Below are 25,831 nucleotides of genomic sequence, written 5' to 3' on the forward strand. Positions count from 1 at the left end.
AAGTTTCGATCCTTTGTAGTATAATATACTAGTTAGGGGTGTCCAACCCACCTGACCAACCCGCCAAACCCAACTCCACCCAATCCGTTGTCATCCAATTTGATTGCTTCGGCGGTTAGATGTAGGTTCGGAACTTCAAAAACTCAACATCGGCAGGTCAGTTGTAGGTCTCTTAATCCAAAACTTGTGAAACCTGACCCAACCAAAATACATCAATTCCGATGATTTCTCAAACTTTTCGGTGACTTTTCCAACTAGATACAATGGATTTTGACGACTAACATAGCTAGATCTAGCAGAAATACACCAAATCCGGCAGAAATTCATCAAACTCGACAAGTTCTCCACACTAATTGGCGAAAATCTCTCCCAGATCCGACGAGATCTTCGTCAGATCTCACTGGATCTTGGACGAATTTGGCGGGATCTTTCCAGATCTAAAGAGATGTTGGCATCTCGTTGCTTTTCAGTTTCACCCGAAATGACCACCACCTGACAAAAACCCGAACTAACCAAACCGATACCGGTCAACTGCGGGTTTAGAAGTTCCCCCACCAATCTAATCAAGTCGGTTGTGGGTTGGGCACAAACCCAAACCAACATATGGACAACCTTAATACTAGCTAGTCATCCAAATTAATTCATTCATAATGGGTTAAATGAATCCTAGATTTTTTTTTCTTCTTTAAAAAAAAAAGGAAGATAAAGAAGTTAACTAAGTATATATAAGTGGGCAAATCTTGTCCAATTCCATTGTACATTGGACCCGTTATGATACTAATTTATGTCATTATCTCAACGGGTCTAGTGAATTGAACCCAAGCCTAACTCTATATTAGTCTACAAAATATTTAGCTTATAAGTTTGTATAAATTTTGTAATTAAGTTGGTAACTGAGTAATATTGACAGCTAGCGCATCCTTTTTTTTTTTTTTTAGAATACTAAGTATTAACACACACACACACGAGGACAGTTAGCGCATCCTTTTTTTTTTTTTTTAATACAAGATAGAATTTTCACTTTAGCCTAATCTAAGTGTATATATGTGTGAAGCTCCCTTCTGGAGACTTGAACTCCGTCCCTTGCCCCCCACACTCCACAAACACTTATACTTGTGGAGTGACCATCGCACCAAGGGTGTACGGTGGTTAGTTAGCGCATCCTTGGCTAGCCACATACATCCAAAAAAAAAATCATTTACTTTAATTTGTTTGGAGTGTTATATTATATGCTTTCATTAACATCAATGTACTGTAGTTTTCATTACGTGAATTGTGTCAATTTTGAGAGAGACATCAATGTACTGTAGTTTTCATTGCGTGAATTGTGTCAATTTTGAGAGAGAGAGAGAGAGAGAGAGAGAGAGAGAGAGAGAGAGAGAGAGAGAGAGAGAGAGAGAGAGAGAGAGAGAGAGAGAGAGAGAGAGAGAGAGAGAGAGAGAGAGAGAGAGAGAGTAGTCAATTGTCTAGTAAATAATATAGCCGCTTTACATGCACATTTGATTAAACAAAAAAATGACTTTTTCTTACATATTAGGATCATTTTTATTTGAAATAGATTAATTTTATGGTCTTGATTAAATATCACAAACCTAAAGGTATACTTAATGTCACATCATTTAAAATTTAAATAACATGATACTTTATTCACCATTAGATCTAGGAAATAAAATTTGAAATAGATTTTCTCTATTTCAAGTGAAATGGAAAGGATATTCCGACTCTACACGCTCTTTTCTTTTCTTCTTCTTCTTCTTTTTTTTTTTTTTTTTTGTACCCAAGGTTGACTCGATGCACGTGAAAAATGCATGCCATTACCATGAAGCAGAGATCTTGTATAAATACATGAGAACTCTACTGCATTAACCACAAAACAAGCGAGAAAGTCTTATTCTTTATCTGCTTCTTTATATGGTATCATTGTCATGGCTCCCTTTTATTCTATCCTATCAATTCTCACTACAATTAAGTTCTGCCTGTCATTCCCACTTCTTGTGGGGATGGTCTCTGCTCAGTTGTCCTCTGATTTCTATGCAACATCATGCCCTAATGCCCTTTCCACCATTAAATCGGCTGTAGAGTCTGCAGTGTCAAGTGAGGCACGTATGGGAGCATCCCTGCTCCGCCTTCACTTTCATGACTGCATTGTTAATGCAAGTCATCTCTAACTTTCTTCTTCTTCTTTCTGCAATATCAATCTACAAATGTTTGCATGTTTTGTGTGTGTATAGTGGGTGTGTGTTTCTAAAAGTAGCATTAGGAATACAATATTTTTGACAACTTTTTCACTTGTGACTTTTTAAGAATAGGGCAATATTACTTTCATGATTTATCAAGGAAATAACTTTTATTATACACCAATCACAATAAATCATTAAAAAAAATTTAAGAAAATTTTGTATCACTAAATTTATTTACATATTAATTCATGTAAAAGTTATGTCATAGTAATATATAGATTATAGAGTATTCTAACCATCCAAATCAGGGATTTGGCAATATGAGTATAATTACCTGTTTGTGAAAATACTGAGGTTCAACCGTTCAAGTACAAAGTGAATCTTGTGTACATAGATTGATGATTGAAGTGGATTGGCATAGCTTAACCAGCAATAAGTTATAATGTCTTTTGAACCCATGCTAAAGTCATTTACAGTCCCATAATATAGTTTCATGAGAACGTAAAGTATAAATTCCATGCAAATTGGAGAGTGTCTCTAGTTGATTATCACTACAAGAAAACTGATCTATTGCGGTGGACTTTTTGCGGCGGGTGTGAAAAACGCTGCTGTAAGGACACAATTCGAACTCCCAATCCACAATCAAAAGGGAAAGGGCTTGAAAGGCCTTTTTACAATAAATTTGTGGAGAGTGGGCTTGATATTTAGATTTCAAATGTGGTTTAAACAACAAAGAAAGAGAAGGCTTTGAGCCCAATGGCACAAATAAGGAGTTATTTGTAATAATATGAATGAAAGCTCCTCCTCGGACACAATCCGAGGATAGTTTATAATATTGCTTCTTAAGGTCGATTACAATGGTTTATACTATTCTTTCTCTTTTTCAAAGAAAAAACACCCCTTCTTCCGAAGGTCCTTTCTCTTATTTATACTTCCTCTTCCTCCCATTCTCATCTTCCACCTCATGGTTATAACGCTGGTTTTAGATACTTGTCCCATCAAACTTCCCTGAAGTCCTCTAGGATCAGGGACCAAGTTCCAAACCTCATGTTCAGGTCCCATTTCTCCATTCATGCAGTTAGTATATCAATTGCAGAGTCTTTAATATGTGGGTGGTGGTAGCAGCTTTACCTTAGATATTTCACCGTCCTTTCTATTGTCCTCCACGTGTACCGTATCTTCCCATAGCCATAGGATTTTCTATAACATACCCTGGGGATATTAAACCTCTCTTCCTATGACCTCGGCTTTACTATCCGAGGACAAAAGTTTTCCTCGGACATAATTTGTTCACACGTTATCACATCTTTACCTAGTATTTTCTTTACGAGGTATATTCATGTACCCCTAGATCATTTGATGTCCTCGGATTGGGTTTTTAGCCCAAGAGATTTTTTGGGCCATCCTTTATAAATTACTGGGCCCAATGTCTCTATAGTTATGATCATTTTTTAATTTTTAATAAGATAGAACGTGTGCTAATTTTTGTTGTGTGGTATTTTTTTTTTTTGACAAAGTTGTGTGATGATTTTTATTGAGTATACGTGATTGTTTTTTGTTTTTAAATTTTATTTTATAGCTCATTAATAGTAGATTCTTAATATTTTGCACTCATTAACTCCCTTAGATATATAGGTGTGTTTGATACATGTGCAATTACAAAATGTATGACAAAATGGTAATTGCTAGTCAAAAGTGGTTATTAATTAAAATTGTCTTCTTTTATTTTTATTTTTATTTTTTTCTCAAAATAAATTTGTCTTTTATTTTTCCCACACAAAATTTTCCAAAATCTGACTTTTTACTTAAGTTTTTTACTTAGGTTTTTTTCCCAAAATTTGTTTCCCTCTCTCTAAGCTGTCATTCTTCTTCTCTCTTTCTCTCCATCCTCACCGGCCATTCCCACTAGCCGCCGCCACTGCCAGAGCTCTTTGGCTCTCTCTCTCAATCGGGCGTGGGCCATTTTCAGGATGGAGTAGACCAGCCGTTCGTCTACTGACCACACCGACGAGAGGAAGTGCCTTTGCAAATGCCGCTGATCGAAGCCCATTTTTAGGTACCGTACTTGTGGGTTTGATCATTCTAGTTAACCTTTTGGGACTGTGTGGGATTGGTTTGGTTTCTTTGGTTGTGGACATTCTTATCATTTCTAACTTGTTATTTTAATTGAATCTTGAAATGGGTATTGGCTTATGTGCGTGTTTTTATGCATTATTGTTCTTGGCTTGGAATTATTAGTATTATTTTTAATTTATTTTCTGCTGAATAATTTTAACGTGAACATATGCTTAAACTTTTTACATGATTATGGTAATAAGTGTGTTTAAAATTGCTTGGCCATTTTCCTTTTGATCTCTGATAAAACTGGAATAAATGAATTAATGTACTAGATATTATGTTAGTTCTTGCTTTTAGTTGTATTATTATTATTATTTGTACAAGATGAACACCATCTGTTTGACCAAAGTCCTCATCGGCTTAAGTGTGACATGAAATGCAATGCAAGGGTTATTGAATCTATGGATGTATGGTACTATGGTTGGAAGACATCCTTGATGTAATCACAAAGCGCACAGCACGGTGGATGTATCCCATTTAGATTCATTTAATAAAAATTTATCAATGATCTTTGTACACTGTAATATAGTGGAATATAAATTGTTTGATAAAAATACTGAGTGAGATTTGGAAAGAGGAATTTTTAAACGTGGCTCAGGAATTTAAATTAGTTTGAAAGTATTGTGAATTATAATTAACTATCGGTCATGGATTCCAATTACCTTAATTTTGTATTGACAATGAATATGATTGAATGTTTCGTGAACCATTGTTATGAAATACTAGTAGCTATCACATGTTGTCTTTGGACAAATGAGAGAAATATTATTGGAGAGTTGCAAGAGTTGGACTAACTTTATCAAGCAGTCTTTTCAGGAGTTCATTTGATATACTACCTTTAAAAAGATCCATTTTAGTAAAAAATTTTACATAAGAAATTGTGCCTACTGAGCCTTATGCACCTCCCTATATCTTGCAGAGAATGGTGTCCTTGCTTAAAGTGAACCATTAGCAACATGGTGTCATCATCTTCGAATCACAGCCTTGACATTCCCATCATGGTACTCTTTACATTTACAATGCTATCCATATTTAATATTCAAATTGTGCAGCTGTATTACTTAAATTTTTGACATGAGTATGGTAATAAGTGTGTTTAAAATTGGTTTCTTTCAATTATGTCACAAAGAAAGTCAGAATTTAATAAGTTGTATCTTGTGAAGGTATTCCTTAAAACAGGTGGGTGCTTTGGGTTTGGGTCTTGAAATATGAATAAAGAAATTAATAATATGTAAAATGACATTGTAAAGAGGTGTTTGTTTAATTTATTTATATTTTTTCTCTTGAATGTTTAGAGATGGAGAACAAACATATATGTAATGCTGTAACTACAAGGCTTATTTCTTCATTTTCTTTTCCTATTAAGTGGGTTCATTGTGATCTTCAACACACCTTTCTTCAGACATTTTGACATGTACCATATTACTATGCTGTGTAAATAGCTATACAGTATGAACTTGTTTGTGATAGACTTAAGGTACTCTCTCTCTCTCTCTCTCTCTCTCTGTTTGTGGTGGGCTGTTGAATTGGGGCAAGCAAGTGGCTTGTATGGAGATATAAGGTGGTTTTAGATGATATTGGGAGCGTTGACTGTTTTGAGTAATATTGGATGATTCTTGTCGAGTTGTTTTTATTCAATTAATTCATTTTAGGAGCTTTTCTCTATCTTTTTCACACATGAGGAACACTAAAATGAAATGGGATATTTTAAGAGATGTCCATTCCTAAAAAATATTTCTAGTAATAATGTTATAGTTACCAAATGTGTTAATAACTTTTGTATGCCTTTAATTTTATTGTTTTCTTAAGAACATAGCTGGTTTTTGGGTCACTTGACTAGTCAATTAGGCCAGCATAGATATGATACTACTCTCCTTAGCCTACTTTGGAATGTAATGGACATACTTATAGTATGTTTACAGTTTTGGATGTTATTAAATGATAGAAGCAGTTCGTAGTATGTTAGGTTCTTTGCTTTTTTGTCTTTAGAACACCCTATTTTATTTTGATAAGTTACATTCCACCCTAATTATAGTAGCTAGCATGTATGGCATGTAGTTGGCTAGTATCATTTATCCCATTTCAAATTGTTTTGAAATCAAGTAGCCAGTCATGCCATTTTAGTTTGCAAAACCACAACTTTAATTGGTTTGCGATTTCCAGTTTCACATAGTAACATGCCCGAACTGTTGGACCTTCCAACATTTACTTTAAAGACTTATTAAAAGTAATTCAATTCTTAGAAATGTTGGAACTCTATTTTCCATAATAGAGACCTTAATATGTCTCAGTATTCAATTTTTATGATGGTTGTACTTGTTTATTTTTTACGCATGCCCCTCTAGTTTATTGACTATATTTTTCACTATGCTAATTTCTTTAGTTAGCCATTTGAAGTTGAAAGTTCTGTGCAATGTTGAAAATAGATTTGATACTAGCTATTAGCTGATATGACTTTCGCAAGAACCCTCAGTTAAGTAGCACTACAATTCTATCCAAATCAGTTAGATCATATATATGTTAGGATTAGTGCCCTTAAATCCTATTATATGATGCTATGTATTTGATTATGTATGACATTATGTATGACTTAATGTTGTGTTTAATAAAGTAGTTTTATTATTATCTAAAAATAATGGTAACATGAATATTGGGACATTATCATATAGTCCATGAGATGCATTGTATGTGATTTATGTGCTTTAGTCACAGAAGATGTAAATCACAAGTTCCTTGTAAACTCAAAATGCAGTTCGTAGTCGGTGATGAAAATTGGGCGTTTCATCTGCAAAGACTATAACATATCAACTAAGATGATTTGTCTTGATCATAGAAAAGGAGATTTCTAGTTGGTATATTGATATATTTTAAGAGTTAAAACATATTGAACTAGACTGTATGAGATTTATTATTCTTCCAACGACTGTTAAGTGAATAATAAACTCACGACTTATATTTGCATGAACTCTTAATCCTGATAGAATAATGGACTTGATTATGAGGTGTAGGTTGCTTTGATATATCAGGAGTAAGATCTAGAGTAACGGTCAAAACTTCAGTATGTTGGGCAACCACATTTAGTGTTGATAGAACATATATTCTCAAGATGGAATTCATAGTCTCTTAACGAAGATACAAAATATTCACTTAAGATAAGTTTAATGGGATTGTTATTCAGAGAGTTAGGTCTAACCACTTTAGTAAAGAGTCACTAAAGTGTGTGTATATATATATATATATATATATATATATATATATATATATATATATATATATATATATATTTATGGAATTGGATTTCATAAATATATATAATGAATAATTTTCAATGATTAAACAGGATACTCAAGGAATTAAGATGTAGTAATCTACAAAGTGACAGTCTTCTTTCATGACTTTGTATTATTACGAATATTTGATAAAGGGGTTGCATGTACAATAAAGTCTTTGGATATAATTTATAGATAAGGCCTAGAGTGCAATTATATTTATATAGTGGTATTAAATATTGTTAATGGTAACTTTGGACTTGTCAAGAGAGTTGACAGAAAAACCCAAGGCCCATTAGAGCTAGTGTCTTATTAGTCCCTTTTGGTCCCACTCCAAGCCACACACTTAAGCCCAATTGAAAAGGCCCAAAATGCCAACCCAATTAGATAATCGATTAGATACAAAGAGAGAAACACACAGAATTTTCTGTAGAGAATTGTAAGAACATCAGTGTGAAGTGGTGTATGTAAGTATTAGATACTTTGACATTCTCCCTTTGGAACTGATTGAGAGACCACACATCTTGGGCGTTAGTGGAATTGGAGTGAAGATTGAAAGTCTTCCCAAGTGTTTTTGATCTTCAGTTTTGAAATTCACCGCTTCAAGGTACACTCTCTTGTTCTCTAATTCTGAAACTTACATAGTGCATGTTAACATTTATGAATGAAGTAGATCCGTTATTTTTCCACTGTGCACATCCAAATTTCCTTCAATATATATATATATATATATAGGATACTATTTGAACTTATTCCCATTTTTTTTCCTTGGTAATATTTTCTTGTCATTCTATTCCATTTATATGCACTTATTGAGTAATCATAATTTGTTTGTAGGATGTTCCTCCGGTCCAACAATCTCCACCTATCCAAAAATCATCAGCTGCAACCCATCACCAAAGAAGCTTATAGATTTTATCTTGGTGTTCGAGAACTCTTTTGTGTACAAAGAACTTCACTTCTACAACCGCATTTTTTCCAAGTGTTGGAGGATATTTTTAAACACTTTGGAACTTTGATTATTGTATTAGCTTATATTGAGCGGTTGTTTTATTCAAAGGACCACATCTTTTTTTGTTAATCTTATGATGATGGTAATAGACAATGTTATGTATTTGATAATATATTTCTATGTTAATATTATGTTAGTTTGAAAACATTTGTGGTGTTGTTAATTAGTTATGTTTGTGGTATTGTGTCAGTGTAGCCAAAATTATTATAGGTTCTTTGAAACAGGTCTCTGAACAAGTTATTCGCAAATAGTGGTTTTAAAACCCAATTGAAACCCAAGGGAACTAAAATTGGCAAGTATTGTGGTATTGTTTCAGTAGAATTAAAATTATTACAGGTTGTTTGTAATAGGACTGTGGTTTTAAAATTCATGGAAAAAAAAAATTAACCTATAGTGGTGGGCAAAAGCGCTGCTAAATGTCTAAAATTATGTTATAATTGAAGCCCTATAGCAGCATTTATAGCCTGCCGCTAAAGCTTCACACATATAGCGGCTGGCGTAACCGCCGTTAAAAGGTGCATATGGTTGGTTGTACATAAAGCCCTATAACGGCACGCATACCCGCCGCTAAAAGGTCAATTGACCCGAATTCTAACCTCATATGGCGGTAGTTTTTTGCCCGCCGCAATAGACCAAAACCGCCGCGAAATGGTAGATCTATTGCGGCGCTTTTAGCTCGCCGCAATAGTCCGTTTTTCTTGTAGTGTGTTATTGGTTTTAATTCAGCTAAGTTGAAACAAAATAACATGAAGATAAGTTGTGGCAACAGGTCAAAGCTATATTGACTTCATTATTAAAACCTTGTTCTTTTGATGTCATTTGCATCATATTGTTGGTTTTAATTCAGCTAAGTGCACCTATTTGGAGTTGGCCTGTTGATTTGGGTAGAAGAGACTCCACCACTGCAAGTTCTGCTGTCGTTTATTCCAACATCCCTAATCCAACCTTAGATCTTAGTGGCCTTATCAACGCCTTCTCAAACAAAGGTTTCACTGCCAGTGAAATGGTGGCTTTGTCAGGTAGGTTAAATTCTTAGTAGCTCTAATTATATTCCACTAGTGGTGTTTAAAATCTCGTATAATAGGTTCCAGTTAACTTGATTAGTTAAGTCTCAAGCATTTAACTTTTCACGCTTTATATGGAAGAAAAAAAATTAGACATGTGACAAAATGTAATTGATAAAGAACAAAGTTAAGCATGGAACATAGGGTTTTTATCTTGTCATCAATTAAGGAATCTATGGTCAAATACTAAAAATAAAAAATAAAAAACCAATTGATTTCTTAAGCCGATGGTAATCAAATAATAACAGATGCTGTAAAGTTGTTAATTACAACTATTTTTTGTTGGCTTTTATTTCGTGCCAAATTTGATTGTAATTTTGTTTAATCATGATTACCCTGTATTTTATATGGGATTTTATTGTATGGGTTGTGTGTGAGAGAGACTGAGAGAGTGTGAAAACTCAAGTGTCTATTGAAGACAAAGTGGATTTCGCGAGAAGATTCGCAAGAAGATATCCCACAAAGCAAGCCACGTGCAGAGCACGTGACTAGAATGCAAAGAGTCATGATAGTTGGTTCTCAAGAGTAATTTGCAGGTAAGGCCATCCCACGAAACATTTTGTTTTTCTATTTTGGCTTATTTGCTACACCATGTCTTCACCCACACTATATATACCCACATTACCCACATATTGTAAGAAGTGTTTTTCAAAGAGAAAACTCTAGATATTACCCTTGAGAGTTAGAGATTGCTATACCCACAATCCTCTACATGATCCTTTGTGGTTTTCCTCAACTCCTACCTCTCCATATCTAGATCCTTGAGAGGTTGATAGCCTAAACACTTACCACACCCATTTTGAGTGTAAAGTGAGGTTTTGGTGCTGCTGGGAAGTATTGGAAGAAGTCAATTGTTTAGCGGATGCAATCGGGCTGAATTGCATGATCCGTAGAGCTAAAGAAGACAAGGCTTCGTCAAGTCAGTTGGTAGCAGGAGCTTGGAGGGCTCAAGTACATGGGGTAGACTAGGCTTGGAGGGTCTTTTGTTATTCATGTACTCCAACTTATTTTTTAGTGGATCAATTTACCGCTTGGAGGGCAGTGGAGAGGTTTTTCGCCGAGTTCTTTGGTTTCCTCTTTGATAACACATCGCGGTGTTATCTTGTGTTTGCATCTTTCTTCCCTACTCTTTTAGCTTTCATTTTATTGTTGTTATTTGATGAAAATGGCTTAGAGTAGTTTTATTGTTTGTTCACTCACATTTACTCTTATTTCGCACTTAATTAAGTTAGAGTTAAATCAACCAAGCCGTAATTTTTAATTTGGGGTCTAAACAAGCTCTTGTATGTTTACACAAATTCGAGCTTTCAATTGGTATCAGAGCGGGTACACTTGTTGTGGTTTCATTACCTAAGTGTGATCCTAGACCCTTTTTGAGATGGATCGATCTCAATCGTTTAATGCTCCTCCATACTTTGATAGGAGCAATTATGCATTTTGGAGAGTCTGTATGAGGGTATTCCTTTTTTCTATTGATGATAGTGTTTGGGACGCTATTGTGATAGGATGGACTAGGCCAGAGGCCGCCAAATTCATATGGGATAAGGCAACCCTTGCGGCAGCTAATGCTAATAGCAAGACTTTAAATGCTATTTTCTGTGGTGTTTCTCCTGACGAATTTCATAGGATCTCTCATGTTACAATTGCCAAGAAGGCATGGCAAATCTTGGAGACGACCTATGAAGGCACCAAAAAGGTGAAGGACACCAAGTTGCAAATGCTTACCACACGCTTCGAGGAGCTGAAGATGAGTGAATACAAGTCATTCGACTCATTTTATGGGAAGCTAAATGAAGTGGTGATTGGGAAATTCAACTTGGGAGAAAAAATAGAGGACTCCAAGATTGTGAGGAAGATTCTACGATCATTGTTGGAGAGCTTCCGTTCAAAGGTTACTGCCATCGAAGAGAGCAAAGACCTTCATGAGATTAAAATTCAAGAACTCATCAGTTCTCTTCAAACCTATGAGCTATCTCTACCATCTCAAAGGAAGAGCAAATCTCTTGCTCTCAAGACAATCAATGAGAGATTGGAAGTTCAAGACTCCTCGGATGAGGATGAGGTTGAAAAGGATGTGGCGTACCTTGCTAAGAAATTCCGTAAGTTTTTAAAGTTCAAGAGAGATGGGAAGTCTTTTGAGAATGGCGAATTCTCGAATTTCAAGAAGGACAAGAAAGACTTCAAGAAGAAGGATTCAAAAGATTCCTCTTCATCTCAAATGGTCACATGCTTTGAGTGCAAAGGGCATGGGAATTTGAAGAAAGAATGCCCCACGTATTTGAAAGCAAAGGATAAAGTTTTTGCAACTACTCTTAGTGGTTCGGATGGTTCCAATTCAGATTCGGAAGAAAGATGTGACAGAGAAGGAAACTACTCCGCATTTATGGCCATTGCACCCGTGAAATCATCAGAAGATTTGAGCCTTCTAGTGGAAGAACTTGGTGAGCACACCGAAGTAGAGTCTATGGGAATTGGGGAAGAATCCGATAATGAAGATGAACGAACCAAAAGATTGCAAAAATCCTATAATTCTCTTCTTAAGAAAACCAAAGAGTATGCAAGAGTGGCTAAAGCAGCCATTAGGAAAATGAAGAAAGCTGAACAAGACTACAAGAGTATACTCACGAGGTACAAAGAAATGAAGTGTGAAGTTGAGGCATTGAATGAAGAACTCACCGAAGCCTATTCCAAGATCTAGTTCCTTGAGCTTGAAGTGATTCAAGCTAATGCCAAAGTGGAGCAGGTTGCCTCCAAGAAGCTTGACAAAGTGCTTGCTCATCAAAGCCTTTTTCTGACAAAAGAAGCTTAGGATATATCGGCGAAAGTAGTTCAAGTGCCAATGTGTCCAAGGAGATGAAGTTTGTTTAAGCTAAGGAACCAATGGTAGCGACTCTAAGTGTTGAGAATGTGAAGGTGGAGAAGAAGCCAAATGGAATTGCTCAAAAGGTTTTGACAAAACCTCAAAATCCATTTGTGGCCAAACCCAAGGCCAAAGGGAAATCTTTCCCAAAGTCTCAAAGAGGTCCTCAAGTTCAACACTTTTGTTACCATTGGGAGTTCAAGGACACACAAGACCTAACTGCTATAAACTTCATGCATTAAAGAAAGCGGATTCTCAAAGGCTAAGAGGACAAGGAAAAGGGAATTGGAACACCAAGCAATCAAAAGGGCAAGAAGCTAATTCTGGTTTTGGTGATGTGATGAAGATAATAGATACCATCACTTCTTGTTTGGCAAGCTTCAGCCTAAGGTTTGAGAATCACAACTCCAGTACCCAATCCTCTAGGGATATCACCCCAAACACACGTGTCGTGTGGGTGAAGAAGGGTACACATGCATAAGCATTAGAACATGTCCATGCATCGATTCTTTCAGTATGTTGTGACTTTGTTTGGTTGTTCGTTTATGTTTTCATTTTAGCATGTTTCTTTTTCAAGCTTGTTTTGTACTTGTTTTTGTTGATCTTACTTTTCATGTTCTGTTTTTAAGTGTGTTGAAAAATTCAAAAACCTATAAAAATTGAAAAATCTCCAAAAAGTTTGATTGCTTGTGTTGTGTATATCATATGTGAGTTTGGCCTAGTACCTTCGTACTAATGGCGTAGTGCATTTACGAGTTCAGCTTGTCATATATGCATATCCATCTTTGTGGGAAAAATCTTGACATCTATGTGTGATTGTTGTAAATCGATCTTCAAGCTTGTCATGAATGATTAGTCAATAGTTTTGATGGTTTTGATACATGCATAGACTTGTGCCTATATATCTTCCCACACCTGTATGTTTTTGCTTTATAGCTCAACCAATGTCAAATCTCGAAAATAGATAATGAGTTGCAAAAGCCGCCGCATATGCTAGTATTTAACTAGGAAAAATGGAAAGCGACTTGTATTGAAATGTATGGTGCCTAAAAAGCCAAAGGCTTACTCTCAAAATTGAAATATAAAAAATTTCAGGCATGGATCTCAAAATGAGATGTATTGGTCTTAAATGATCAAAAGTTATGAGTTGAAAGAAGCCAAAAGTAAAGCTTCAAAGATATGTAATCATTTTCTTGTAGGAGGTCATATATATTCATTTCTATAATTAAGATAGACCACTTGACTTAGTACTAGTTGTGTATGACTTGATTGAATTGATCATTGAAGATTCACTCTAGACTAAGGACTTTTCCACATTTGATATACACACACAACACACAAGTCTATTGTTCAATGAATGCTTATTTCTTTTGTGTGATTGTACGTGTTCAAATGTGATATATGTACTCAATTTCTTGTCAATCAAGCCCAAAAAGATTTTTGAGTATTTTATATGTTTTTGAAAGTGTTTTTATACTTTCGTGTTTTGAGTTTTTGTTCATATTGCATATTTCATGTTTTTCATCAAAAACTTCTTCAAAGGCACTTTCGCAAGAAGCTTTGAGAGTAAGCTCTTCCCTTGAAAATGAGAAAGGCAAAAATGAAAACACAAAATTTTCAAACAGAAACTTTCGCGACTGTCTCGTGAGAAAATCATACCCACGAAAATTTTTGTGCTTCAGTGGCATTTTTCGTGAGTAACTTCGCGAGAAGTTAACCCGTGAAAAACGATTGTTTTCAATTTTTAAGGGCTGATCATGACATTTTTTCAAATATAAAAACTTTGCCTCCCTCGAGCCTCTCTCAACCCTGAACCTATTTTCTCTTAAAAACCCAACAAAACCTCAAGTGAAATCTTCTCAAAGTCTTCTCTAAGGTGTGTTTGATCACTCTTTTCTCTTTATTTCCTTAAATTAAGCCTTAGATACTAGGTTTTGCATGAGTTGGGTTTATTTTTGAAAAAGGGTTGGGAAATCATTTTTGTGCAAAAAATTTTCAATTTCTTGATTGGGCTCTGTCCCATTTGCTTTGTTTGTGTTTGTGTTTGTGTTGGCCCCTTGTGGCATGTTGTTACATGTTTAACACTTACAACATGATCTTGTGACATTGTTTTTGTTCTTTTTAGGACTTTATATTTGTTTTATGAACTAACTTGGTACTAATCAAGTTTGTGTTCTTGTTTTTGTGTTTTTGCACTTGTTCCTTTGTGTCTTATGACAATTATTGCAGATGTCTCCTACTAAGCATTCGGCCTCAAAGAAGTCATCCAAGCGTCCACGCTTTGACTCGAAAAACTTCCAAAGCATTGAGGCAAACTTAGCCTACGACTTCTACAAAAGGTCACCGATCATCATGGAAAGGGTGGTAAAAATGGAGACCCTTGAAAACACTTTCATTCCTGAAGTGTTCAAGGAGAGGAATTGGACAAAGCTGCTGAACCCTAGTGAAAATGTGTTTGCCAAAATCATAAGAGAATTCTTCACAAATGCCCCTGTGGAAAGGGAGCGTATAAATTGTTGGGTGAGGCAAAAAGAATTTTCTGTCACGAGGGAAACTATCCAAGAGGTATTGGAAGTTCGTCCACCGTCTCAACAAATTTCTATCCAATATGATGATAGATTGGATTCTCTTGAGCCAATTGTGGAACTCCTTAGTAGTGATCTCAAAAAGAAGGCGCTGAACACAGTTCCTTTCACCCTGGAGATGAGGACATTGGCATATATAATGCTCTACAACCTCTACCCGGTGAAGAACTTGAACACATTGTCCGGAACAAGAACTATTTTTCTGTATGATCTCTTCACACATAAGGAGATCAAAATATATGCGATCACATCTAGCACCTCTTCACCAAATGCATCATCAAGAATAATTTGAGAACAGTCTTGCCATTCCTAAGTCTCATCATGGCTCTTATAGCAAGAACAAGGCTGAAGTTTCCAAGTGGTCTTACCATGGTGCAAAGGGACTATCTGATTAGTGCTCAAATAATGACCTGAAGCAAAGCCCATATCACTGGACTAAATGTTGGTATTTTTCAAATCCCAAGGGAGAATTTTGAGGAAGAAGGTTGGGACACGGAGGAAGAGATAGAGCGGTTCACATCAGCCCCGAAGGGCTCTACACAACCCTTTTCCCAAGCACATGCACGGGCACCCGATTGCCTTGATCATCTCATTGCACAGGTTGAAAAGATGTATGGTATGCTAGAATCTCACGTGCAGAACACCTCGACTCAGTTTACCTATTTTGAGGGCCAGATCACTGCACTCTCATCTCAGATTGATGACATGATGATGAAGCAGTAGCGGCAGCAGCAAGATAGCTTCGAATCCAAGTCTGAGTAGTTCTAGCCTCTTTGGCCATTCCGGTCAAAAAGGGGGAGAAATTTGAGGGGGAGCTGCATAGTTTGAGGGGAAGCATAACATTACATTTCATAGATATTGGTTTATTTTGGTGGTGGTTTAGTAGTTTACTTTGGTTTTAGTAGTATACTTTCATTTACCTTTATAGTTTTTATAACTCTCGGATATTTACATTGCTTTCTCTTAAAGCTTTAAAGTACTTTAGTTTAAAAGCTTCAGTTTATATTTAGTACTTTGTTTTGTATCCTAGCTTTGTAGCTTTTTAAGTACTTTTAGATTCTGTTGCATTATCTTTTGTACTATACACTTATGCACTTATTGGAACTTGTATCCTTGGTGCAAATACCTTAGTGTTTTTGCATTGGTCATGTGTTAAACATGTAATTGATTTTTGCATTGTTCTTAATTGCATTATGTGTCCGGATGATCATTTACTAGCTAAATGTTCATTGTAGTCATTCTTTAATGACTATTCATGTTTAATCAAGTTATGTTTCATAGTTTATATCTTGTTTATTACCTTGATCACATTTTACTTGCTCATATATGTACCTTATATTCAACTTGTCATAAGCTTAATAAAAGTTTTGTTTGTATGCGAGTGTTTCAGGATACAGGTGTATACGTGCAAGTGCTTCACAGCTTCTAGATTAGGTGTGAGTGAGTTTTGCCATTGTTCCCGAACTCACGTTTAAGTCTAGAGTATGTTTTAGGGATTTTGTCATGGAATAGCCAAAGGGGGAGATCGTAAAGTTGTTATTTACAACTATTTTGTGTTGGCTTTAATTCCATGCCAAATTTGATTGTAATTTTGTTCAATCATGTTTACCCTGTATTTTATGTGGGATTTTATTGTATGGGTTGTGTGTGAGAGAGAGTGTGAAGACTCAAGCGCCTATTGAAGACAAAGTTGATTTCGCGAGAAGATTTACGAGAAGATATCCTGCAAAGTGAGCCACGTTCAGAGCACATGACTGGAATGCGAAGAGTCATGATAGCTGGTTTTCGCGAGTAATTCGCGGGTAAGGCCTTCCCGCGAAACATTCTGTTTTGTTATTTTGGCTTATCTGCTATACCATGTCTTCACCCACACTATATATACCTACATTACCCACATATTGTAAGGAGTACTTTTCAGAGAGAAAACCCTAGATATTACCCTTGAGAGTTAGAAATTCCTATACCCACAATCCTTTACACAGTCCTTTGTGGTTTTCCTCAACTCCTACCTCTCCATATCTAGATCTTTGAGAGGTTGATAACCTAAACACTTGCCACACCCATTCTAAGTGTAAAGTGAGGTTTTGGTGCTACTGGGAAGTATTGGAAGAAGCCAATCGTTTGGCGAATGCAATCGGACTGAATTGCATGATCTGTAGAGCTAGAGAAGACAAGGCTTCATCAAGTCAGTTGGTAGCAGGAGCTTGGAGGGCTCAAGTACATGGGGTAGGCTAGGGTTAGAAGGTCTTTTGTTATTCGTATACTCCAATATATTTTTTAGTGGATCGATTTACCACTTGGAGGGCAGCGGAGAGGTTTTTTGCCAGTTCTTCGGTTTCCTCTTCAATAACACATCACGGTACTATCTTGTGTTTGCATCTTTTTTCCCTACTCTTTTAGCTTTCATTCTATTGCTGTTATTTGATGAAAATGGCTTAGAGTAGTTTTATTATTTGTTCGCTCACATTTACTCGTATTTCACACTTAGTTAAGTAAGAGTAAAATCAACCGAGCCGTAATTTTTAATTTCGGGTCTAAACAAACTCTTGTGTTTTTATATAAATTCAAGCTTTCAGATGCTATAGATTTCAAATTATATCGTCACTTAAAAGAAGCCTTGTATGAAATGACACCCACTATAATTTGTTAAAGATCTCACAAAATTGGCCAAGCAACTTCCGGAAACTTTCAAACTAGGATTTACAATGAAACTAACATAGATTCCTTATACGTAACTTTGTTGAAATCAAATCGTCCAAGCACTGGCGGTGACTCCAATCTTGCCCCTCTAGATGTAACTAGTCCAACATCCTTTGACACTGCTTACTATACGAATTTGATAAACAAAAAGGGTCTCTTGCACTCGGATCAGCAACTCTTTATCGGAGGTTCCACTGATTCCATAGTTACCGATTATAGCAACAATGTGGGAGCCCTCTGTACACACAATTTTCGTAAAAGATAAATCACACGATCACGAAGTAGTGTAACAAATTATCAAATTGTATTGATTTGTAAATATGTGAGCATAATCGTCTGTATGACTCTTTACAATGAAAGAATACAATAAAACTCCTCTGATTCGATCTCCAAGTAACTTTATGATTCGAAGGGCTATGAAGCTTGATCTTAAATCGTACTTTGATGTCTCCAAGTTGGATGTGTGATTGGATGTACTTGAGTTTTGATTTGAATTTGAGGGCCATTGGCTTGATCTCGAACTTAATTGAAGGAAAATCTCTACTTTGATTTGAAGAAATAGAAATGAGCCTTGATTTTGAGAGAGTAAGGGTGCTCTTTTGGACTTAAAGATGACTCTCTATTTTGGCAAAGTGTCAGTAGGGTTTTTTCTCTCTAAGTTTCTAATTTTCCCCCCCTTTTTTCATATGAGAAGCCTCTATTTATAGGCGACTCAATAGTTTTTAATTTGGAATTTTTTCTCTCAGCATTTATTGAGAGTTAATAACAATTTTTGAATTTAAATATGAATTTGACTTTAATTTTGGTCTTGCATTTGATGAGAACATTCCTTATGAGTCTTTTCTTCTGAAGTTGCCACTTGGCCTTCTTCATTTGATATTGCCATATGGCTTGAATTCATTTGCTGACTGTCCACATCATCAATTATAACTTAATTTAATAAAAAAAATACATGATCATGATCAATTGGACGTTTATAAATGCATCATAAAATTTTGATGTCTACAAATGCCCCCACTTCAAGATTCGGCTTTGCATCTTTTTGATGCAAGGAAGACGAGGCTTGAAGTATTTTATTAATTCCAATTTCGGACTTGGTTCACAGGAAAGCAAGATCTTCATCCACGTAAAAGAAGATTTTAGCTTCCCCAATCTCAATGCTGTACATTACAGTTTTAGCATTGGATTGAAGAGTATTGTTCCATGGTCTTAGTTAGGCATACGGCCCACTTATCATTTGATTTCTCTTTTTTTTTTTAGTCACTTGACTCCTTGTGAGCTTGATTGCACAAAAGACTTTGTTTTGGACCACAGGCTCACGGTAGTCTTCTTAGTAGAGTCGGTGTTGAAGTTGTCTTCCCTAGCCCGCATTTTTTTTTTTTTTACAATGTTGTAGCCGCAGCCTTTAGGATGCTAGGGTTTTCTTTTTCTTACAGCCTAGCCTACTTATAAAAGTGAACCCGATGGTCTCTGAGTGAAGACAAATCTCAAAGGAGGCGTGAAGTCATCTACCACTTTCTTCTGCGCAACCTAGAAACATGTTCTTTGCTTTTATCCTTCATTTGCCTTTTACTTATTTGTTTTTTTTTTCTTTTTCGCAGAGCATTGGAGTCAGTGGCATGGGTTCATCCCGTTCGTCTCTAAACTATCTTTAGGAGTCGAGGACTCAGCGTTAAGGCTCTAAACGAATTGCGGCGTCTTGTTTTCTTGTCTTGGTGTCCAAAAGCGAGTTGCTGCTTCCTGTCCTTCTTGTCTTGGCGTCCAACAAATTCGGGCAACAGCAATCCTCTTGCCATCCTTGGACACGGGGTGTATAAGCTTCATTCGCGCATCCTTCGCCACTGCCTTTGTCTTGCGGCCATCAGTGCGAGAACTTTGTCGGCGCATTCTTCCATCAGTATGAGAGTTTCTTCGGTGCATGATCCTTCTGACTGCCTTTGCCACTGCCTTCGTCTTGCGGCCATTAGTGCGAGAGCTTCCTCGGTGTACTCCTCATCTCAGCTTCTTGACATTACTCTGCTATCTCATCTTATCTAGAGAATTCTATCCACTCCCAGCGACATGCGACATTTGGTGTTGCCATATCTACTCCACCGGTGCTTTGAGATCCCACCAAACTCCTTGTGATTATCATCATAGTCTCATAGACAGTGCCCGTGCATCTTCTTTAAACCATGAATGGTCTTCTCATGGCCGTGGCATAATCAGCGTTGCTTTGATCCTTCATTGCGTCAATGTCCAGAACAAGTCTGTGTTATGATCTTCTTGCCTTGACGTCCAACAGATCCGAGCATTGGCGGCTTCATCTTCGAACAACCTTCTTGAGTCTGCACTAAGTCCAGAGTGAGTCATCATGCATTTCTCTTCATCTTAGCATCCAACGAATTGCCCTTGCTGCCCTCGTTCCACAACCATAGGTGTGTAGCTTTATTCGCGCATCTATCGTCTCCACCTCGCAGCTGTTGGCGCAGGACCATAGAGATAGCCACATATGGATTCAAGCACCAATTGTCATATCTTGGAGGCGATACCTTAGTGAGGTCTTTGTTTCATCTCTGAACTACACTCTTCTTCTTTCAACGCCTTGTGGATTGAAGTACCAGCAGCTTCAACTTAGACCTTGTTGCAGCTGCCCTCTATTGTGAGTCGGTGTCCTCCACGCTGTGGTCCAGAACGAGTTATGGGGCTCTAATCTTCGACTCAGCATTCAAAGGATTCAAGCATCGACGGTCCTCTTGCTATCTCTGAGAGCTTCATCCGCTTAGCCATCTCACTGCCTTCGTCTTTTGGCTATCGGCGTGTAAGCTTTGTTGGTGTAGCCCTCTCTCGCAGCTGTTGTTGCTGGATGCAAACACCGATTGTCATCTCTTGGAGGCGCTACCGTAGTGAGATCTCCGCTTCATCTCCGAACCTCCTTCATGCGTCAGCACAAGAGAAGCAAGTTGAAGTGCTTAGTTATTCTTCTATAACGTCGGGTTCAAGAACCAGTCGCTCTCTTTCGCCCGCATTAACATCGGACTACCTTCGTTCCCTGGCTATCTGTGTGAGCTTTGTTTTGCCTATCCTTATTCCTTACGCATGCCAAACAGTAAAGGTCGTCTAAAGCCTCTTTACTTTTCCAAATTGTGAGTTTGTAATGCACTGCATTTGATTTTGGGCACTCCAACCTTGTCCCTGTGAGCCGCGTGTTTTCATGTTGATTCTTTGCATACGCAGTGTTAAAGGAGAAGTTGCGCTGCCCTTGAAGCTCCAAAAGCAATCGACTTATGTTGATTCAAATTCACCCAAGGTGTATGCTAATTAAGATATGGTTGGGCTGCATTTCTTCTCTCACAATCTTAGTTGTAATCTTCACATTCTCAAGGAGTGGTTACAACGAAACGGGAGTCAATTCAGCCAATTTTTGCCTTCCACTTGGATCACAATCTCTATGTGCTTGATTTTTTTTTTCAAGCGATTGTGATCAAGTAGATCTTAGGCCTTTTTCCTCATACAGATTATGAGTATCGCTTTGTAAATTACACATTCGGCTAGCTCCTTCAACATTGCTACTTGCTAGCATGACCAATTGATTTGAAATCGTTTGGATTTGCACTTCACTTTTTTTTTTTTTTTTTTTTTTTGAGATATGTGACTGAACTTATCAAGTGATACCAAGTTGCCTACGTACCCAATAAGGGATCAAGTCATAACGTAGTTTAAGTATTTTTTTTTTTTTTTTTTTTTGCCCTTAACTTTTTTCTAGGTCACCTCTTTCAAGGTTTTTAACCTAGCGGGTTCTTTTTTCTTTTTCTTTTTTTGGTGGGCAATTTAAGCTCTTACCGAGGAGCACATTATATTTTCAAACTTAGTGACATTTTGCCTTTATGGGACTAACCATTTGACCATCTTTGTCAACTCTTTGGTAGGTACCATTGCTATGAACTTCTTGGACAACATATGGACCACCCCATTTCAATGCAAACTTCTTGTACAACATATTGAATGGTCGTCGTGTTGCAAGTGCCAAATCTCCTACTTGAGAAGGATATGGACTAGCTCTTTTGTTGAATGCTTTGGAAGTCTGATCTTGAGGCTTTTAATCACATGCTTCCGACTTTTCAACTCTCAAGCCATCAGTCCTTGTCTTGAAATAACCTTTGGGGAAGAAATCATGAAGGGTGATTGGAGAGTTGCTTCTTTGTTGCAACAATTTGTCGTCATGAACTTCTTTGCTAGGATTCCTTATCACCTTTTCGCAAGGCCCTCTAGAATTGCTCTTTTGATATTGCTTTTCTGTGTGGATTATTTGTGGCTTCGGGTTGCATTTCTTCCTAGATTTCTTTCGAGTTACAAAAGCCCAACTCTCATCTTCATTCATCAGCATGCCTTTTATTTTAGCATCATTCAGTGGGTCTGAGCATGGCATGTGAAACGGCTCAATTGTTCCAAATTGAATATGCTTGTCAGATGCCCCCAGTGTCAAAGCTAAAGGTGACCATGTCTTTGCTGGAGTTTGTGACTTTATTAGAGCTAGGGATGTAGCAGTGAACGCGGTATAGTTCGACTCAACCGTTTCATCAAGGTCCAAGAGGATTTTACCCTCCTTTGCAAGCCTTATGATGATATCTTTCAGAACGAAGCATTTCTCCACCGGGTGACTTATAACTCAATGGTATTTGCAATACTTTGGATCGTTGGTGTGACCCATTTCTTTTGGTCTTTTGCATTCCGATAGCTTAATTATCTTCTTTTCTAGGAGGTCATCAAGAATTCCTGAAACATCAAAGTTTGGAAAAGGATATGTCCTTTCTTCCATCTCTTTTAAGGTGGGTCGACATCGTTCCCTTTCTTGTGGTAGACTTGGTTCTTCTTGTAATGAATAGGCTCTGTAGTGATGGCTAGAGACTCCTCAACAGTAGACTTGGAGTACTTGTCACCTCTCTTCGTATCTTTATCAACAGGTAGGCCTTTTTCTCCATGGCTAGACAAGCTAAGCTCCATGTCATGTGCTCGAGTAGCAAGTTCTTCAAAGGTGCGAGGCTTGATTCCCTGGAGGATGTAAAGTAGTCCCTAATGCATACCTTGGATGCACATTGCTACCCTAGATGCTTCTGAAAGACGATCTTTGCAATCAAGGCTTAAGGAACGCCAACGGTTAATGTAGTCGACCATAGGTTCATCCTTCCATTGCCTCATGTTCTTTAGTTCCATCATACTCACTATGCGACGAGTACTATGATAGCGATTCAAAAACTCTCTTTCCATTTGCTCCCAACTGTCAATGGACTTGGCGTCAAGATCAATGTACCAATCGAAGGCATTCCCTTAAAAGGAGCAGACAAACTGTTTCACAAGGAGATCTCCTTCTGTGCCAGCATTGTTACAAGTTTCGACGAAGTGGGCAATGTGTTGTTTGGAATTTCCCTTCCCATCAAATTGTGGAAACTCAGGTTGTTGAAAACCCGCAGGCATTCGTAAGCTGTCAACCCTCTTTGTGTATGGCTTTAAGTACATAAGAGAACTCTGAGGTGAACAACCATATTGAGCTCAAATAGCATTTGCTATCGTGTCTTACAATTGCTGGACTAATAGAGAAGCAATGAAGGTAGAGCTTTCGTGTTGGTTGTCAGCCTTTTTTGGAGAGGATGTATGAGCCCTTTGCAACATATGTTGTTGAGTTTGAGATTGGTCATTGCTAGACTCCCCTCGATTTTGAACCTCAAGCTTGTTCATAAGGGTGACAATTTGAAGGTCCTTCTCCTCCACAGTCTTGGTGAGTTTAGCAATGGCACGTCCCATTTCAGCAATCTTTTCATCAACGGTAGTAGTCTCCGTCATCATGGCCAACATAAACATCGTACGAGATGAGCTTCCCGAGAAGATTGAAGAGGTAACCTCTTGAGAGGATCCTGGGGAAGAACCCAGACACGAAGTAGTGCTTGACTTATTTTTTAATGCAGAGTAGGATGATTTGCCCTTTGTCACTAAGTCCTCTAGAGTGAATGTTGAATTATCCTTCTCGGCGATGGTGTGCTTTCTTGCCCCTAAAGTGCTCAAGGAGATGAATGTCTTTGGTTGAGACGAGACATTGACGAGCTTGGTCATAAGAGCTTTCCCATCGGCTTCTTGTGATGTGAAGAGTTCCATTGCCTTAGCTTTGTTTCGAGTCATGAGACCCATAGAAGTAATGCTGCTTATTGACCCTCCAACGCTCTTGGTAGCATTTTTGGGCATCTGAGACTTCTTTGAGGCCATTAATCTTGGTAGATTGGAGACTTGAAGATTTCTAGGATGGAGAAAGAGATGAGAGGTAGAGAGGTCCCACCAGGCATGCCAGAAATTTGTATACAAAATTTTTGTAAAAGATAAATCACACGATCACGAAGTAGTGGAACAAATTATCAAATTGTATTGATTTGTATATATGTGAGTACAATCCTCTGTATGACTCTTTACAATGAAAGAATACAATAAAACTCCTCTGATTCGATCTCCAAGTAACTTTATGATCTGAAGGGCTATGAAGCTTGATCTTGAATCGTACTTTGATGTCTCCAAGTTGGATGTGTGATTGGATGTACTTGAGTTTTGATTTGAATTTGAGGGCCGTTGGCATGATCTCGAACTTAATCGAAGGAAAATCTCTACTTTGATTTGAAGAAGTAGAAATGAGCCTTGATTTTGAGGGAGCAATGGTGCTCTTTTGGACTTAGAGATGACTCTCTATTTTGGCAGAGTGTCAGTAGGGTTTTTCTCTCTAAATTTATTCCCCCTCCCCTTTTTTCATAAGAGAAACCTCTATTTATAGGCGACTCAATGGTCTTTAATTTGGAATTTTTTCTCTCAGCATTTATTGAGAGTTAATTACAGATTTTGAATTTAAATACAAATTTGACTTTAATTTTGGTCTTGCATTTAATGAGAACATTCCTTATGAGTCTTTTCTTCTGAAATTGCTACTTGGCCTTCTTCATTTGATATTGCCATGTGGCTTGAATTCATTTGCTGACTGTCCACATCATCAATTATAACTTAATTTAATAAAAAAAATGCATGATCATGATCAATTGGACGTCTATGAATGCATTATAAAATTTGGATGTCTACACCCTCATAACAGACATTGCCAACACAATGGTGAAGATGGGAAGACTGAGTCTACTCACAGGCACAAGCGGCCAAATAAGGAAAAATTGCAGGAAAGCCAACTGAGTAATTGAGGCACTAGAGTATGCTGTTTTAGTGTCCATTTTTATTGTTCTTCACTTTCTTTCTTTTTGGAAAAAAATAAAGACATTATTGCTTGTTTGAATTAGTTTTCTATTGTCAATTTTGAGCACAAGTTCAGAGAAATATTGGCATATGTATGACAAGAATTGTCTATCATGCATTTTATATATTCCCGCATCTTGGCTCAAGCGGAATGATTAATTATATTGTAGTATTAAATACAAATGTTGGGTCGAATTGTAATTCCTTATAGATCACCGTGTGAACAAGTGATTGGGAGTATCAATTTGTGTTGACGGGTGGCATTCATATCAATTTTTTTTTTTTAAATAATTCGATAATTGGATCTATGTTGTGAACACTAAGGGGGTGTTTGGCAAGCTAGTTTAAACACATTTCCACACATTTTAAACAACATTACACATATTTTCACACACTTTTTCACCTAGACGTATATCAAAAACACCTAAACAATATAACTTAAACTACTCTTCCAAATACCTCCTAAGATGTGCTACACTAAGATGTGCCAGCTTTTCATTGTCTCTCCTCTAGAGTTAAAGAGAACTTTCCCCCCTTTTGTTGTTTGTTTGATTTTTATATATGGACGTTAGTGTAGTTATGTTGTTTGTTTGACTAAACATGCTTTGTGGTAATGTTGCCATGGAAATTAGGATCTAAGCACGATAATGCTTGGATGTTCTTCTCTTCTTTAGAAAATAATCATATGCTAGATCTTAAAGTGTCCTTAATGTCATGCAAAACTATGTTTGTTCTTGCCAATCCTTCAATTTGTTTATTTTACATTAGTTGTGTGTGTATGAAATGAAG

The 25,831-nt window shown here is 37.0% G+C and overlaps 1 protein-coding gene and 1 long non-coding RNA gene across 2 annotated transcripts; both read left to right on the plus strand.

Moving 5' to 3' along the window:
- The first annotated feature begins 1,925 nt into the window (after window positions 1-1,925).
- LOC142608862 (cationic peroxidase 1-like) lies at window positions 1,926-24,982 on the plus strand. The gene is made up of 4 exons (XM_075780522.1): window positions 1,926-2,153; window positions 9,427-9,602; window positions 17,741-18,021; window positions 24,879-24,982. Exons 1-4 carry the CDS (start codon window positions 1,926-1,928, stop codon window positions 24,980-24,982), a joined length of 789 nt encoding a protein of 262 aa, XP_075636637.1.
- LOC142609852 (uncharacterized) lies at window positions 4,001-8,723 on the plus strand. The gene is made up of 3 exons (XR_012839699.1): window positions 4,001-4,236; window positions 5,218-5,299; window positions 8,405-8,723. It is a non-coding gene; the product is annotated as an uncharacterized LOC142609852 (long non-coding RNA).
- Window positions 24,983-25,831: the final 849 nt, after the last annotated feature.

The sequence above is a fragment of the Castanea sativa genome, chromosome 9 (genome assembly GCF_040712315.1).
Source record: "Castanea sativa cultivar Marrone di Chiusa Pesio chromosome 9, ASM4071231v1".
NCBI classification, from domain to species: domain Eukaryota; kingdom Viridiplantae; phylum Streptophyta; class Magnoliopsida; order Fagales; family Fagaceae; genus Castanea; species Castanea sativa.

Excerpts from the sequence above, each read along its gene's own strand:
- LOC142608862 (XM_075780522.1), top strand. The coding sequence starts at position 1,926 with ATGGCTCCCTTTTATTCTATCCTATCAATTCTCACTACAATTAAGTTC. Across the intron at positions 2,154-9,426 it reads TTCATGACTGCATTGTTAAT|CTAAGTGCACCTATTTGGAG; the intron begins GCAAGTCATCTC and ends GTTTTAATTCAG. Across the intron at positions 18,022-24,878 it reads TTATAGCAACAATGTGGGAG|CCCTCATAACAGACATTGCC; the intron begins CCCTCTGTACAC and ends TGGATGTCTACA.